This window comes from Eptatretus burgeri, chromosome 3 (genome assembly GCF_056783735.1).
Source record: "Eptatretus burgeri isolate ZD-2024b chromosome 3, Ebu_testis_v1, whole genome shotgun sequence".
NCBI lineage: Eukaryota > Metazoa > Chordata > Myxini > Myxiniformes > Myxinidae > Eptatretus > Eptatretus burgeri.
The window spans coordinates 134293531-134307993 of NC_140963.1; the positions used below are offsets into that span (position 1 = coordinate 134293531).

Consider the following 14463-nt stretch of genomic DNA (forward strand, 5'->3'; position numbering starts at 1 on the left):
GTACTCGGCGTACTACGACGTATGCCAGCGTGCGTCAGCGTGCTTCAGCGTGCTCTTAACGTATACAAAACTTACCCATAACGTATTCGACGTGTGCCAGCGTATTCGGCAAATTTTTCATACATCGGCATACGCTGGCTAAAACGTCAAGGTGTGACAGCGGCTTGACACTTCGATGTCTAGTGCGGTTATGATTTGAATCGTCGAGCCGCAGCCTTTTAATAGGCTACGCCACGTGATCGTCGGCGATACGCTGCCGCGTACTATGCATAAGTTAGACTATCGTTGGGCATAGGTTGTGAACGCAGACAACATGCTCAGCATTCGTTGGTATAAGTTATCTATATGTTATCGAAACGTTCTGTGTACGTGACTAATACGTTATGCATACGTCCAAGTCGTTATAAATACGTCCAAAATTGGAAAAAACATCAATAGTTCAGGGTACGCCAGCGTTTTACATACATTTTGATACCTTGCCATACGCTGGCTAAAACATCAAGGTGTGACAGGGCCTTTAATGCTGGTTGCTTTATAATGTTTGTTGAGGCTAGACGCTAATTGTAAGTACAGCATGTTGTGAAACTGTGATGTGTTCACGCTAGATGATGTTACATTATCTTAGCTTGTGGAAAGATCGCGAAAGTTTGGCAAATTTCTGGCTGTTAACGAGTTAATCGCAATCGTTCGAAGCTCTGCAATCTATTATTTTCATTTACAATGGATTTGGAAACATCTCACCGAAACAATCAATTTCTCATGGTTTCTGGATGTAGAACCATCTAGGACTTACGAGTAGTTTCAAGAGGGAGGAGCTTTTGGAAATATTATTGGACTGAGTTTTCAATGGTAAAGCAGTGAATATGGTGGGGAGTTGGGGGAGGTTGTGGGGTGGGTAGTGAAGGGAGTAGAGAGAAGAGCGAGTAACCATTTGCTTTGTGCAGTGCAACGTCAGTGCGTTGCTTTGTGTTCGTCCCTTCAATAAACTCGAGTTTGTAATATGCCCAACTGTTCTGGTTGGAAATTGATCGATCAAACGACTTTGGTTTTAGTGACACTCATTCGTAGAATGTTTTGAATGCCAGTTGAATGAACAAGAACTTGAGATTTGCTCTCCAGTTCGACTCCTCAGAAGCTGCCATTCACAATTGAGTCACCAAATGCTCTGCTCGGATCGTGTCTTGAAAGTTTAAAAATTTCATAAAGAGCTTTTATGTATTTAATCGTTTATTCTTATTGGTCATTGACCTTCACTAGATCTGAACTGCTTGGTGAAGATCGACATGCAAAGTGTGAAGGTGTTTGACTGAAGTGACAACAATGACATACAGCTTTTTCATGAGTCTTGACTTCTATATTAAAACTAAACTCTCTGAAATCACTTGCATGTTCATGACATTAAGATCCTGTTAATTGTTTACTGTGATGTGCAAATCCCTCCTACATGTCCATCACACAGAAAAGATCCAAGCGAGCGGGATACCCCCGAGTGAAAAGAATCAAACATCAGGTGAATGTGCTCTGAGCAAGGTTGAGAAACACAAAAACGATCACAGAACATGGACCTGTGGTCTTTCACTGTTAATGCAAATCTGTGCACTTGTTCTGCTGCGTTTAAACTCGTAACTTAAGAAAACGATTGCCTTCGGTTTTCGTCCCTTGTAATGACCCATACTTGCCCATCAGGTCATAAAACGGACATACTCGTACATCACTCAATAATGACCCCAGATAATTTTCGATAGCAGGAGTTACAAATCGTGTTCGCTAGATCTCCATTTTCCTTTAACTCCGAGAACAGTTGGTTGGATGTTTCACATTCCCATCTGAGTACTTGCCTCGAGCTGCAGTCCCCTTCCAGTTTCACCGGAGGAAACTAAAGGTTTACGTCTGTCCGTTCTATCTGTGGTTTTTCAGACTTTTTTCCCCATACCCTTCAACATATTCAACTGAAACTTGGTACATTGCTTTATTATGATAAGTTACAGAATTAGTTCGAGTTTCAGGATGTTTAGTCAAATTTTCACAGATTTATATCCTTTTTGAACTTATAAAATATCACATTGATTGGGGACATGCATTGCAAAGCAATTCTCGCTGTTGTTGTAATATTTTTCTTTGTCCAGCAGGAGGATCTGAAGATGACCAAACCCAAACATTCCTTACACCTTCAACAACAAAGCCGACCATTACCTCTTCATGGGAATTTCTCTGGACATTAATGGGAGTAGGATTGTTTCTGTTGGGATTCCTCCTCATTACAACTATCGTCTTAGTTAGTAGGAAATTCTGCTTTTACAAAGGTGCGGTATTTCTCATTAAAAGTTGCATTATATGTTATACATATACAGTATAATTTATATATATATATATATATATATATATATATATATATATATATATATATATATATATATATATATATATATATATATATATATATATATATATATATATATATATATATATATATATATATATATATATATATATATATATATATATATATATATATATATATATATATATATATATATATATATATATATATATATATATATATATATATATATATATATATTCCTGCAATGTAAATGGACAAAATATTTTTCTCTTGCGTTTATTTTTTTATATGATATTACAACTTGCTTTTGCATTTAAACCAGTTGTTGAAAGGTCAAGATACAACTAGTGTGGATTATTAAAATGGATATATCTTCCAATAAATGACATATTCTCAGATAACTTCACATTTATAATGATTCACCATTAGAGTAGAAAAAGCAAAAAATCTTGGAAAAAGTTCATTTTTAGCTCATCTTGATTTTAGTCCGTTGAGCTTATGTGATCGAGCAGTGTCCGTAGGTAAGTGAATCAGTGAGTTAGTCTGTAAAAAACACTTCAGTCATTATCGCTTTAACCAAACACATGATTTTGATGAAATTTGGCTGCAAGCTTCATATCGGATGTCTCATGAAGGTGTATTGACCTCGTCAAAATCTGCGCTCACTAACAGGTTGAAATCAGGCCTAACACACTAAAATGCCTGCCATAACCTAAAAGGGATGTTACATCAGCAGCACAGCCATGCCTTCAGTCAAAATCATGATCTGCAACCTGTAAAATCATGACCTGTAACCAGTAAAATCATGACCTCTAACCTGTAAAAACATGACCTGTAACCTGTGAAATCATGACCTCTGACCGATAAAATCATGACCTGTAACCTGTAAAAACATGACCTGTAACCTGTGAAATCATGACCTCTGACCGATAAAATCATGACCTGTAACCTGTAAAAATATGACATATAACCTGTAAAATCATGACCTCTGACCTATAAAATCATGACCTGTTACCTGTAAAAATATGACATGCAACCTGTAAAATCGTGACCTCTGACCTATAAAATCATGACCTGTAACCTGTAAAAATATGACATGTAACCTGTAAAATCATGACCTCTGACCTATAAAATCATGACCTCTGACCTATAAAATCATGACCTGTTACCTGTAAAAATATGACATGCAACCTGTAAAATCGTGACCTCTGACCTATAAAATCATGACCTGTAACCTGTAAAAATATGACATGCAACCTGTAAAATTGTGACCTCTGACCTATAAAATCATGACCTGTAACCTGCAAAATCATGACCTGTAACCTGTAAAAATATGACCTGTAACCTGAAAAACATGACCTGCAACCTATAAAATAATGACCTGAAACCTGTAAAATCATAACCTCTAACCTGTAAAAACATGACCTGTAAAATCATGACCTGTAACCTGTAAAATCACGACCTGAACCTGTAAAATCATGACCTGTAACCTATAAAATAATGACCTGAAACCTGTAAAAACATGACCTGTAACCTGTAAAATCATGACCTGTAACCTATAAAAACATGACCTGTAACCTATAAAAACATGACCTGAAACCTGTAAAAACATGACCTGAAACCTGTAAAATCATGACCTGAAACCTGTAAAATCATGACCTGAAACCTGTAAAATCATGACCTGAAACCTGTAAAATCATGACCTGAAACCTGTAAAAACATGACCTGAAACCTGTAAAAACATGACCTGTAACCTGTAAAAACATGACCTGAAACCTGTAAAATCATGACCTGTAACCTGTAAAAACATGACCTGTAACCTGTAAAATCATGACCTGAAACCTGTAAAAACATGACCTGTAACCTGTAAAAACATGACCTGTAACCTGTAAAAACATGACCTGTAACCTGTAAAATCATGACCTGAAACCTGTAAAATCATGACTTGTAACCTGTAAAAACATGACCTGAAACCTGTAAAATCATGACCTGTAACCTGTAAAAACATGACCTGAAACCTGTAAAATCATGACCTCTAACCTGTAAAAACATGACCTGTAACCTGTAAAAACATGACCTGTAACCTGTAAACATGCATCACTGCAATCAGCATCGAGAGGGCGTCAATTGAACCAATCATGTGACCATGAACAAAATTTCGATATTTTATGACATCATTGACTCTTGCTCCTGATCCAGGTGAGCTTCAGCTCCCATGGTCCTATTTTTTTTCACTATCCCTCCCTCTTCCTCTCCCTCTCAGAAAACATGCCACCGAAAACATCCATCCAGAAACAAACAAGGTGAGTCCGAGTTGTGCTCTGAAAATCACAATGGATAATTGCTATCCGTAAAGTGTTTAACTCCACAGGGCTTACAGGAATATACGGATTACATATGCTGTGATTATTATGTGAAAAATTAGTTGAATTGAAGGGCCGACAGGAGAATTCAGAGCATACTCTCCATGAGCTGTCTTGTCTGGTTTTGATTCCCGACCCGATTATAAAACTGTCAGATTGGTGTTTGTTTATCAGGCCAGGCACTGCACCACAAGCTTGCCGTCCATCAGATAGATGTTAAACTTGGTTTCCCGTCTGCCAGCATTAGTTGGTGTTCTTAAAGATCCCACGGTGTCTTCCATTAAGAGTAGGTCAGTTATCACCTTGACACTAATCAAATCAACGTGTGGCCCTAAATGGAGTTCTTTCATCCCCTCTTCCTGTGCAGGCTGGAGTTCCTCAAGGTAGCGTTCTGGGCCCTGTTCTTTTTCTGGTTTTCATCAATGATCTCTCGGACTCTCTGGAAAATCCTCTATTTCTCTTTGCCGATGACTCCACCCTCTGCCGTACCATCTGTCATCCCTCAGACCGGCAAGCAGCAGCTTCTTCGCTCACTGCAGATCTGGATAAAATCACAAACTGGTCCAACACGTGGAACATGTCTTTCAATCCAGACAAATCTCACACTCTCACTATGTCTCTTCGAAAGGACCGTTTACAAAACCCCCCCATCCACTTTCTCAACAATCCTCTGGAAGAAGTCTTTTCTTTCAAGCTTCTGGGTCTCACTATCTGCCATGACCTTTCCTGGGAAAGTCACATTTCCAACCTTGCCTCAAAAGCCAGTCGCCGACTGGGAATCCTCCGTCGTGCAAAGTCCTTCCTCGGCCCTCTTGAGCTCCTGACCACTTACAAAGCTTTTGTCCGTAGCCTGATGGAGTACTGCTCTCCCTCTGGGCTGGTGCTCCTGCCTCCCACCTTTCTCGACTTCACGCTGTCGAAACCAGGGCTTTTAAGATCATTGGCATCTCCCGCAATGAAGCTGAGTCTTTGGGCCTCTCACTCAATCACCGCAGGTTGGTCGGTGGTCTTTCTGTCTTCTACCGACTCCTCTCCAGCCTTGCCCCCCTGCTCTCTCTGTGATTTGTCCCAACCACATTTCCACAGGGCGCTCAAGGTCCGCCAACAACCCCCTTCTGGTAAAACTACCAAAATCACGAATCACTGCTCATCTTCACTCTTTCATTCCTCTTTTTTCCCGCCTTTGGAATAAACTTCCTCACTCTATTCTTTCCCATTCTTCCCTCCAGGCTTTCAAAACAGCTGTTCACCACCACCTCTTATCTTCCCCCATCCAAATCCTCGATCTTTTCTACCCCCGATAATCCACCCAAGCCCACTTCCTTCAATTCTCCTGCTTTCCTTCCTGAAAGTCCCTTTAATGTCCATCTTCCCCTCGCCATGTTCCCCGTCCCATCCCCATCCCTCTCCCTTCAACAGTTCACCTGTCTCTGTTCCCCAATGTTTTGTCCCTTCCACTCCCGCCCCTCTTGTCTCATGCCTCCTTGCTGTGAGTTGTGTGTTAGCTCTCATACGAGCCTCGACCAAGGTATACAAAAAAAAAAAAAAAAAAAAAAAAAAAAAAATTACAACTACCTGCCCAAATCTGCTCCAGTTGAACATCAGGCCAGGTCAGCCAGTTCGTGAAAGACTTTGGCCAAAGACTTCGTCTCGGCCGACCCCAAGAGAAGATGGAATTGTTTCTGTTCATGTAACGGTAGTAGTACATAAACAAGAAGAAAAAAAAAGTATTTTCATGATTATCAATTCAAAATGGAGAAGTGTTGGCATTCTTTGACTATCAAGAGTATTTTAATTCCCAAAACTTTCCAAATGACCCCTCGTACATGGCTGCCCAAAACCTGATTATGCAGCTCACCATGGATTTTCGTAAAATATTCAAGCAGTTTTAGACTCTTTGGACGCTGGTAGTTACCTACATGGTACACGATTCTGTGTTTTCTTTTTCTCTCTGTGTTTGCTTATAAATCCTGTGTCCTCCAACCCCTCGCTCTCTATAATCACCCCTCCCAGTCATACCCAACTGATCCTGGATCATGCGTCCTTTGTACCTGAAAAGGTACCCAGTCATTGGCTGGCTTTGGAGGCCAACTTCTACATGTGGTTTTCCCAAGAAAGACCATGGCTGATAGTGAGACACAGGAGTTTGAATGACTGAAATTCCTCAAGGGGATTGTTGAGAAAGTAGATGAGGCGGTTTGCCAGAAGGTCCTTTCGGAGAGAGATAATAAGAGTACGAGATTTGGCAGGATTGAACGACATATTCCAAGTGTTTGACCAGTTTGTGATTTTTTTCAAGGTCTGAAAAGATTCATGGTTTGTTGAGGTTCATGTTTGCTACAAACATCCACGGTCTGATTCACTGTGGCACGGCACGGTTCACTTCATAATGCATAAAGGACACAGATGGGATGAAGATTGGACATTTTCTAAATAGTACGCAACTTTATAAATGATGCGTGAATGCTAACGAGGCATTTGGCACATGCAACACCTTTTGCACATGCGTGTACGTATTCAATGACTCGGTTCTACTTGCCGGGCACTTCTACCATGCTTTTGCAAGCGTGCAATCTGTCATTCAGATAGTCTTTTAAACAGTTTTCAGCATTTAAACGAAAGAGTGGCAATTTGAAGATGGTTCACTATAATTGAGGAGTTCCTGAATGCAAATCGGACTCATGGAAATATAGGAAATACAAGAATGTTCATGGATGAGAGGTGTCGAGTTCATACCATGTTAGGACAAGCGAGTGGTGGCAGTGGATATAACATATACACACGCACACACACACACACACACACACACACACACACACACACACACACACACACACACACACACACACACACACACACACACACACACACACACACACACACACACACACACACACACACACACACACACACACACACACACACACACACAGACACACGATTCTGCTTTTACCCAATGGATGCAAAAATCTCGTATAATTTCTGTTTTGGCCCTGGAACCAAGCAAACAATATATATTTATAACAGTCCTCGCAGTGCATACAGCTCTCACTCACACCCAACCCTTCCTTTCAAGCATGATTATCGTAAATATCATCATTTTAAAAGATACCCTGTGCACTGACAAGCCCCAGATCTTATCTTCCCAAAGTTGTTAAGAAACACCCAAACCATATATGGCGTCTCCCTCTGGGAAGTCTCCCTGAATGTTCGTAATGCTGGCATAGTCTTTCCAATTGCAGATGTCCATTTAATAAAATCACCAAACCTGCTATGTTCAGCTATGGTAATCCCACCAGGTTCAAAGTCCACTCACTGACAGGGATGATCGAGGAGGTCGGGTAGAACTTGTCCATCTGCAGTCTGTCCAAAAGCCTTGTATGGACCCACATCATCGGGAGTTTTTGCAGTACAGGATACAAGACATCAACTTTTTGAGCGATTTGATCTGGGCTGGCTCCCTTGTGTCTCATCTTTCTCAGCTTGATGCCGTGGAAACCAATGCCTTTCACATTATTGGAATATCCCGCAATGAAGCTGAGTCGAAGGGCCTGTCACTTCACTATCACAGACAGGTCGGTGGTCTCTCTGTCTTCGACCGCCTCCTTTCTAGTTTTGTCCCCTCTGCTCTTTCCGTGCTGCTCCCCCCCCCCAAAAAAAAATTCTGCAGGGCTCAGATGATTAACCATAAACCCTCTTCCGGTGAAACTACCTAAATCCAGGACCACTGCTCACCTCCACTCATTTGTTCTTCTTTATTCCCACCTGAGGAACCAACTTCCACATTATCTTCAACCTCAATCTTCCCTCCAGGTCTTCAATTCAGCTGTTCACCACCATCTCAGATCATCCCCATTCCAAAACCATGATGTTTTCTTCCCACGTTAACCCCCACCCCCCCCCCCCCCCCTCCCGCCCCCACCACAAACCCTCCCCCTTCAAAATGTCCAGTTTTCCTTCGTGAGAGTGTCTAAAGTTTCTTGTGTTTAATCACTTTTGTATCCATCTTGTCCATCCTATGCATACTCTTCTGGCACCAATTCCTCCCCACACCCATTATTTGTCTGCCTCCCCCTGTGCCGGCCTTCAACACTGCCGTTCTTGTTTCATATATATATATCTATATCTATCTATCTATCTATCTATCTATCTATCTATCTATCTATCTATCTCTCTCTCTCTCTCTCTCTCTCTCTCTCTCTCTCTCTCTCTCTCTCTCTCTCTCTCTCTCTCTCTCTCTCTCTCTCTCTCTCTCTCTCTCTCTCTCTCTCTCTCTCTCTCTCTTTCTCTTTCCTTTTGTTCCATTGCATTCTGATCCATTCAGTGAAGTAATACTAGCACTTCCAGCAGCCTCGACGATGTATCCCCAAAAACCCAAACTTTTAAAACACTCCTGCACATCCTGATTGCTTGGTTCTCAGCCTCCGAAGGGTAAACTTTGAAATCCCATGTCCAACCTTTTTATTAATCCTTGTTGATGTTCCTGTCCGCACAATACACCTACAAGCTCTTTTAATAAAGTTTCATCACTGAGGTTCCCAATTTATTACATCTATTATTTTTACAACATTGATCGAAGACACATTGTGTAGCATGTACAGGAATAATTACTTGGAGGGACTAGGAAATAGACAGATACACAGAGTGAGTCAATGGGATATGAACCTATGTTCGCAACATCATGGGCCATCGGTTCAGATGAAAATCCTAAACATGTAAACCCCAGAAAATGTTTCCGAGAAGCAAAGGTTTTTGAATGGATCATGATATCAGATTGTTTGCTGGAAAATCATGAATGTTCCAATTCACCAAGTCTAGGGGGCCAGAGGATATGTGACGTCAGAGGTTCCTGGTTGCTCCATGAAATCGATGTACAAATCTGTTCCACGGTCAAAAAAAACAAACGTCTTCGAAAACAAAATTAATGTAATATTCCATCCCTCATTGGCCTGAAAATGAATATGGAACCCCAGAATCCCATGAGAAAAAGAAAATGTAATATTTGCCACATTGCCAGGAACACATAAACCACTTGATGACTTTTACATCGTTGAGATCATAATGCTGATAAGAGTTGTGGTCGTGTTGTTATTGTGCAGGAACCAAGTGTATCACTCTCGTGGAAAGAAGTCAAAAACAACTTGCAAGCTTGGACCAACAAACATGGAAAGAGTGTTGAAGAACCAGACAGGAAAAGTAGACACCAATTCCACAGCAATTTATGGTGGGGACTGATTTTAAAGCATCATGACAATGTGAGGAACCACAGAGGCAATGAGCCAGACCCGGTAATTTTTGGCCACCGGTATCATCCGAGAGGAATAATGCTAATCATAATTTTTGGCAGGGTATACATCTCTACAGTCAAACCCTATATGATAGCATTGCATTGGTGGTATCCTTTTGTGTGTTATTAGCCGTTTAGTAACCACATTTTGTAAAAGGAAGTAACCGCAATTGTAAAAGGAAGTGTTCACCACCAAAATGTGTGTGTTTGTCAAACGGACTGAAATGCACTGATAAGTGCAGACTGCCAGACTGTGAGAACCAGGCATCCATCTTTGAGTCAGACGATGGTGGAAAGTTTAGATGAGGATATTGAAGAATGGGATAATGATTATGATTTTTAAGTTCATCTTGAACATTTTATATCACTTACAATCAGTGCATATGATCAGAGTTGTTTTAGAAACTATAAAGGACCCGTCTTTGGCTCATAAGATAATATATTTATCAGCAACACATTGGGCCTGGGTAATGGCCTTGTTAGTGTGGAACACATTTGTGTTTATATTCTGTAATTTTATGCCCCACAACAGAAGATTGTGTTTAATTTTCACCTTTGACTCATTCATCAGATTGCACAAGATTAACTATCTTGCGACTGTCTTGTTGGTATATATTGTGTAATATGGGTGTTTGATACCTTCATATGTGCATTGTTGAGTATCTTAATCCCTGAAATTTTGTATTTTTTGAGAAATTACAGGGAAAAAACATTAATCTTGTTCATGAACATGCTATCATTTACCTTTGTTAGATTCTTGGAAAGTATCCTTCAATAACAACAGGGAAAATATCATGACATTGACCAAACTACATAAATCCATCAAAATTAGGTATTTTTTTTCATTTGGGGGGGGGGGGGGAGGGGGTAACATTGGCTGCTCTCCTGACCTTAATATACAACATACAAAAAACAAATTTAGATTTTTGGATTTTTTAATAAATTTGCGAAACACCCATGTAATTATATTGTTCCAGAACTTTTATTTACTTTCCACAGTAAATGATAGACAAATACTTTTCTAAAGGCGGAATGATTTATCACACAGGAAATAGACACTGATATATAAGTGTCACCAATGACATACCTTTCAACCTTGGCATGTTCAGCACGTTTTGTTGAGAAGCAAATGATCCTAGCAAAAGGTGAGACAAATTTCAATGTTAATGTTTGACTGATAAAAAAAAAAATGTTGTTAAGTTGAAGTAGGATGTCTTACCTTGTACTGGCCATTTTGCACAAAAGCTTCTTTAAGGGTTGGCATATAAACAGGGTGATAACACACAAACTGCTACCACCGATGCAATGCTATCATATATTTTCTAACTCTTGAGTTATATACATTGCCAGAAATCACGATGAGAATTATTCCCCCCAGATGGTACCGACTAACCCTACTGGCTCATTGACGAACAGGGTTCTGTGACAGATAGACATGCATTTGTACATCAAGAATCAGATTTGCCAAGCACAATGCACAATAACTCGTTCTCTTGAATATATTTCTTAAAACAAGAGAAGTGATCGGTTTAACCTCGAGGAGATGGCGAGGCGACGTCTGAGTGTAGATAATGGACTCGTGTCGGTTTCTGATGTGACAGCGATAGGAATGTGTTGAACATTTATTATTATTTATTGTGTATCGAGGTCCGAGGGGTATAATGGTAGGTAGAGTCTGCGTACTGAGAATGCCGTGTGTCGTGCGGGCAGAATATGTCTGTAATTACCTCCATCACCAAAAGTGGACAGAGATTATGTCAACTGTCTTTTTTGTTTGTGAGCATGGTATCTCAAGAAGTTATGGACGGATTCGGACGAAACTTGGTGGACAGGTTGGGTGTGTGACAAGTGCAAAACGTTTAGATTTTGGTGAAGATCCGGATCTGGATATGAGAATTTTTAAAGTGATTTTTCACTATGTGACAAGAACAAGCCGATTTGATTTGGTTTCAGGTCCGGATCCAGATCCAGACTATCAGTGGGATACAAAACGTAAACTATTCAGCCTGGCGGAGGTACGCGCTCTACCGAGTACGGGTCTAGTTGCTGCCTGTGAGGGTTGTTGACCTTAACATTATAGGTGTACAAACATGCACAGGTACACACACACAACAAACTGTTGAATTATTTCCCCTCCTTTCCCCCTCTTCTCCCCCAACAGTGAATCTTCCATTGAGGACAAAAACGACAGAGAACAGGTTCGTTTGTTTGTAAATATTAATGCAATGTTTCTCGCTCTTTAAAGTTCATTTATTGGCTGTTTTATAACCGAGTCTCCAATATTATTATTACTATGATTATACTGTATAATTTAGATGTACAACCACGAGAACGGTTGTGATTGATTAATTATTTTTTAACTGTTGTTTGGTCTTGAGGGAAGATTCCTGTTTTGGGTGCTGAAAGTTCTGGGTTCAAATCCTGGACAAGCCGCATTATTTGTAGTATCTTCCACTTTGCAGTTTCTCCAATCACACCCTGCCCACTCTACCACCACACCCCACCTATCTCCTCTCTTATACCTGTCTCCACCACATGGGACACATGTTAGAGAGGATTGCTTGCCAATCATCAAGATTGTTGGGAGGGGAGTTTCACAAAGACGAGGTGGTCTCAATGGCCATTTCATGTGTTTAATCAACTATGCACTTACGTTTTATTCTCATTCCCTGAGATTCAAAATTCCTGGTGTTGGCTTAATGGTAAGAGTGGTGGGTTTGGGATCCTAGGGTTCTGAGTTCAAATCCCATTCAGCTGTTGAATTAATACCAAGTGGGGTTGACTCGGCCTGTCATCCTTCTGAGGTCGGCAAAATTAGTGCCAGCATGCTGGTATCCTGTGTCGGAGTGGCGACCCGTTCAAGAGTGTGCCCGATATCCAAGGAGACTGCTTCGGCAGCACCAATGCTCTGCACAGAGTATGGTCCCAATCTTCTGTCCTCCTGAGATTCAATGACAAAACAATAAATTCACATACAGGGAGGCCCATGGGATGACATTTAAACATACAATCGAGGTTTGAATGCATACACAAAACAACAATGTGTTTATCAAATGTGAACAAGTTGGAGAGTGGGGAGAGTTGGCATGTGCGCGCGCGCACGCACACACACACACACACACACACACACACACACACACACACACACACACACACACACACACACACACACACACACACACACACACACGTGTGCAGCCTGTGCCTACTCGTTGCAGCATTGGTTAGGGACATGGCTATGCCACTGATGCATTGCCCCTACTCTACCAGTACAATGGTGCTCATTTCACCAACCTTGGAAGGATGACAAGCTGAGTCATTCCCACCTGGTGTTAATTCAGTGGCCAACAGGGCTTAAACTCAGGACCCTTGGATCACAAGCCAGCCACCATAACCACAAAGCCAACACCAGGCTTGAGAGAGTTAGCTGAGGAGTATCATGATCAAGGCAGGGCAGAAGCTTGGTGCCATGAGACCTCACCCTCCTTATAAAGGGAAGAGGTGGAGAACACCAAGATAATTTTTGGGTGGTTTCAAGCATGGCAAGATGGCATTCTAATAAAATAAGGTGCGATGTTTGTAGTTAACAATCACGGCTTGTCATCCTGCAAACAGGAAAGCGATCACACAGAGGGCACCTTGCCATAACAATTCCTATACTTCTTTTCTAGTCTGCTCTTAGGCCAAATTCAGATGACATTGATTCTCAGCTTTCAGTCCTCTTGATCAAGCATTGCTGTGTGCAGTTTCTCCATCTCCAGGACTGTGTCCTTCTTCAACAGGTTGATGTAGTTGAGTTAGTCTGTTCTTCTTTGGACTTCCACGATTCGGTGTCCAGAGTACAAGGTTGGAAAAAGGTTTGTGTTTGTGGCGGTACTAGTGCCCAGCATTCCTGAGACATGTAAAACCATACAGCTCTTTTTTTCTTTGATGTTCAGACCATATACATATTTAAAAACGCCTTCACAAGTTGATCAGGAATTCCATATGCCGATAGGATCTTCCTCATCTTGCCACAATGGATGGCGTCAAAGGCTTTTTCGAAAGTCAATGAATGTCATTATCGCGGGAAGGTTGTGGACACGAATTCCTTATATTAGCCTTCGCGGCACATTAATGTGTCAAACTGTTGTCCTTTCGACCCAAAATCCATTTGGCTTGACTCCGGGTGTTGATCAAGAGCAGGATTGATTCAGTTCAAAATCCTTTGATTTTAGATCTCAGCAACGATTGAGATAAGCTAATACCACGATAGTCGCTTCCAAGAACAAGTTTTCCTGATTTTGGAATGGGGACTATACTTAAGATGGGTCATTGCTTATTTAGGCCTCTTTTCTTCTGTTGGTGCAGCATTACAAAAGTCGACAATGATAGTGTCAACATCACACCATTTAAGAAGTTCTGGTGGTATACCATCTTCACCACTACTCTTTCCTACTGCTAAAGACCGTTTGTTATATTCTTCAAAC

The 14463-nt window shown here is 41.0% G+C and overlaps 1 protein-coding gene and 1 long non-coding RNA gene across 4 annotated transcripts in view; one reads left to right on the top strand and one right to left on the bottom strand.

Annotated features, from left to right (window-relative positions):
* The window catches only part of LOC147031022 (uncharacterized), a 42132-nt gene that overhangs the window by 17041 nt on the left and 10628 nt on the right, over positions 1 to 14463 (top strand). For 2 of the 3 annotated variants that reach the window (XM_085875691.1, XM_085875694.1), the window contains exons 5-9: positions 1460 to 1510; positions 2127 to 2303; positions 4608 to 4647; positions 9807 to 9931; positions 12156 to 12192. In XM_085875691.1, coding sequence (XP_085731817.1) covers positions 1460 to 1510; positions 2127 to 2303; positions 4608 to 4647; positions 9807 to 9931; positions 12156 to 12192 — 430 coding nt within the window. The remainder of the gene's footprint in view (positions 1 to 1459; positions 1511 to 2126; positions 2304 to 4607; positions 4648 to 9806; positions 9932 to 12155; positions 12193 to 14463) is intronic. The other variant, XM_085875692.1, reaches the window with a different exon arrangement.
* The window catches only part of LOC147031023 (uncharacterized), a 215243-nt gene that overhangs the window by 10512 nt on the left and 190268 nt on the right, over positions 1 to 14463 (bottom strand). Inside the window, exon 3 of the long non-coding RNA XR_015056634.1 lies at positions 11082 to 11129. This is a non-coding gene — a long non-coding RNA (uncharacterized LOC147031023). The remainder of the gene's footprint in view (positions 1 to 11081; positions 11130 to 14463) is intronic.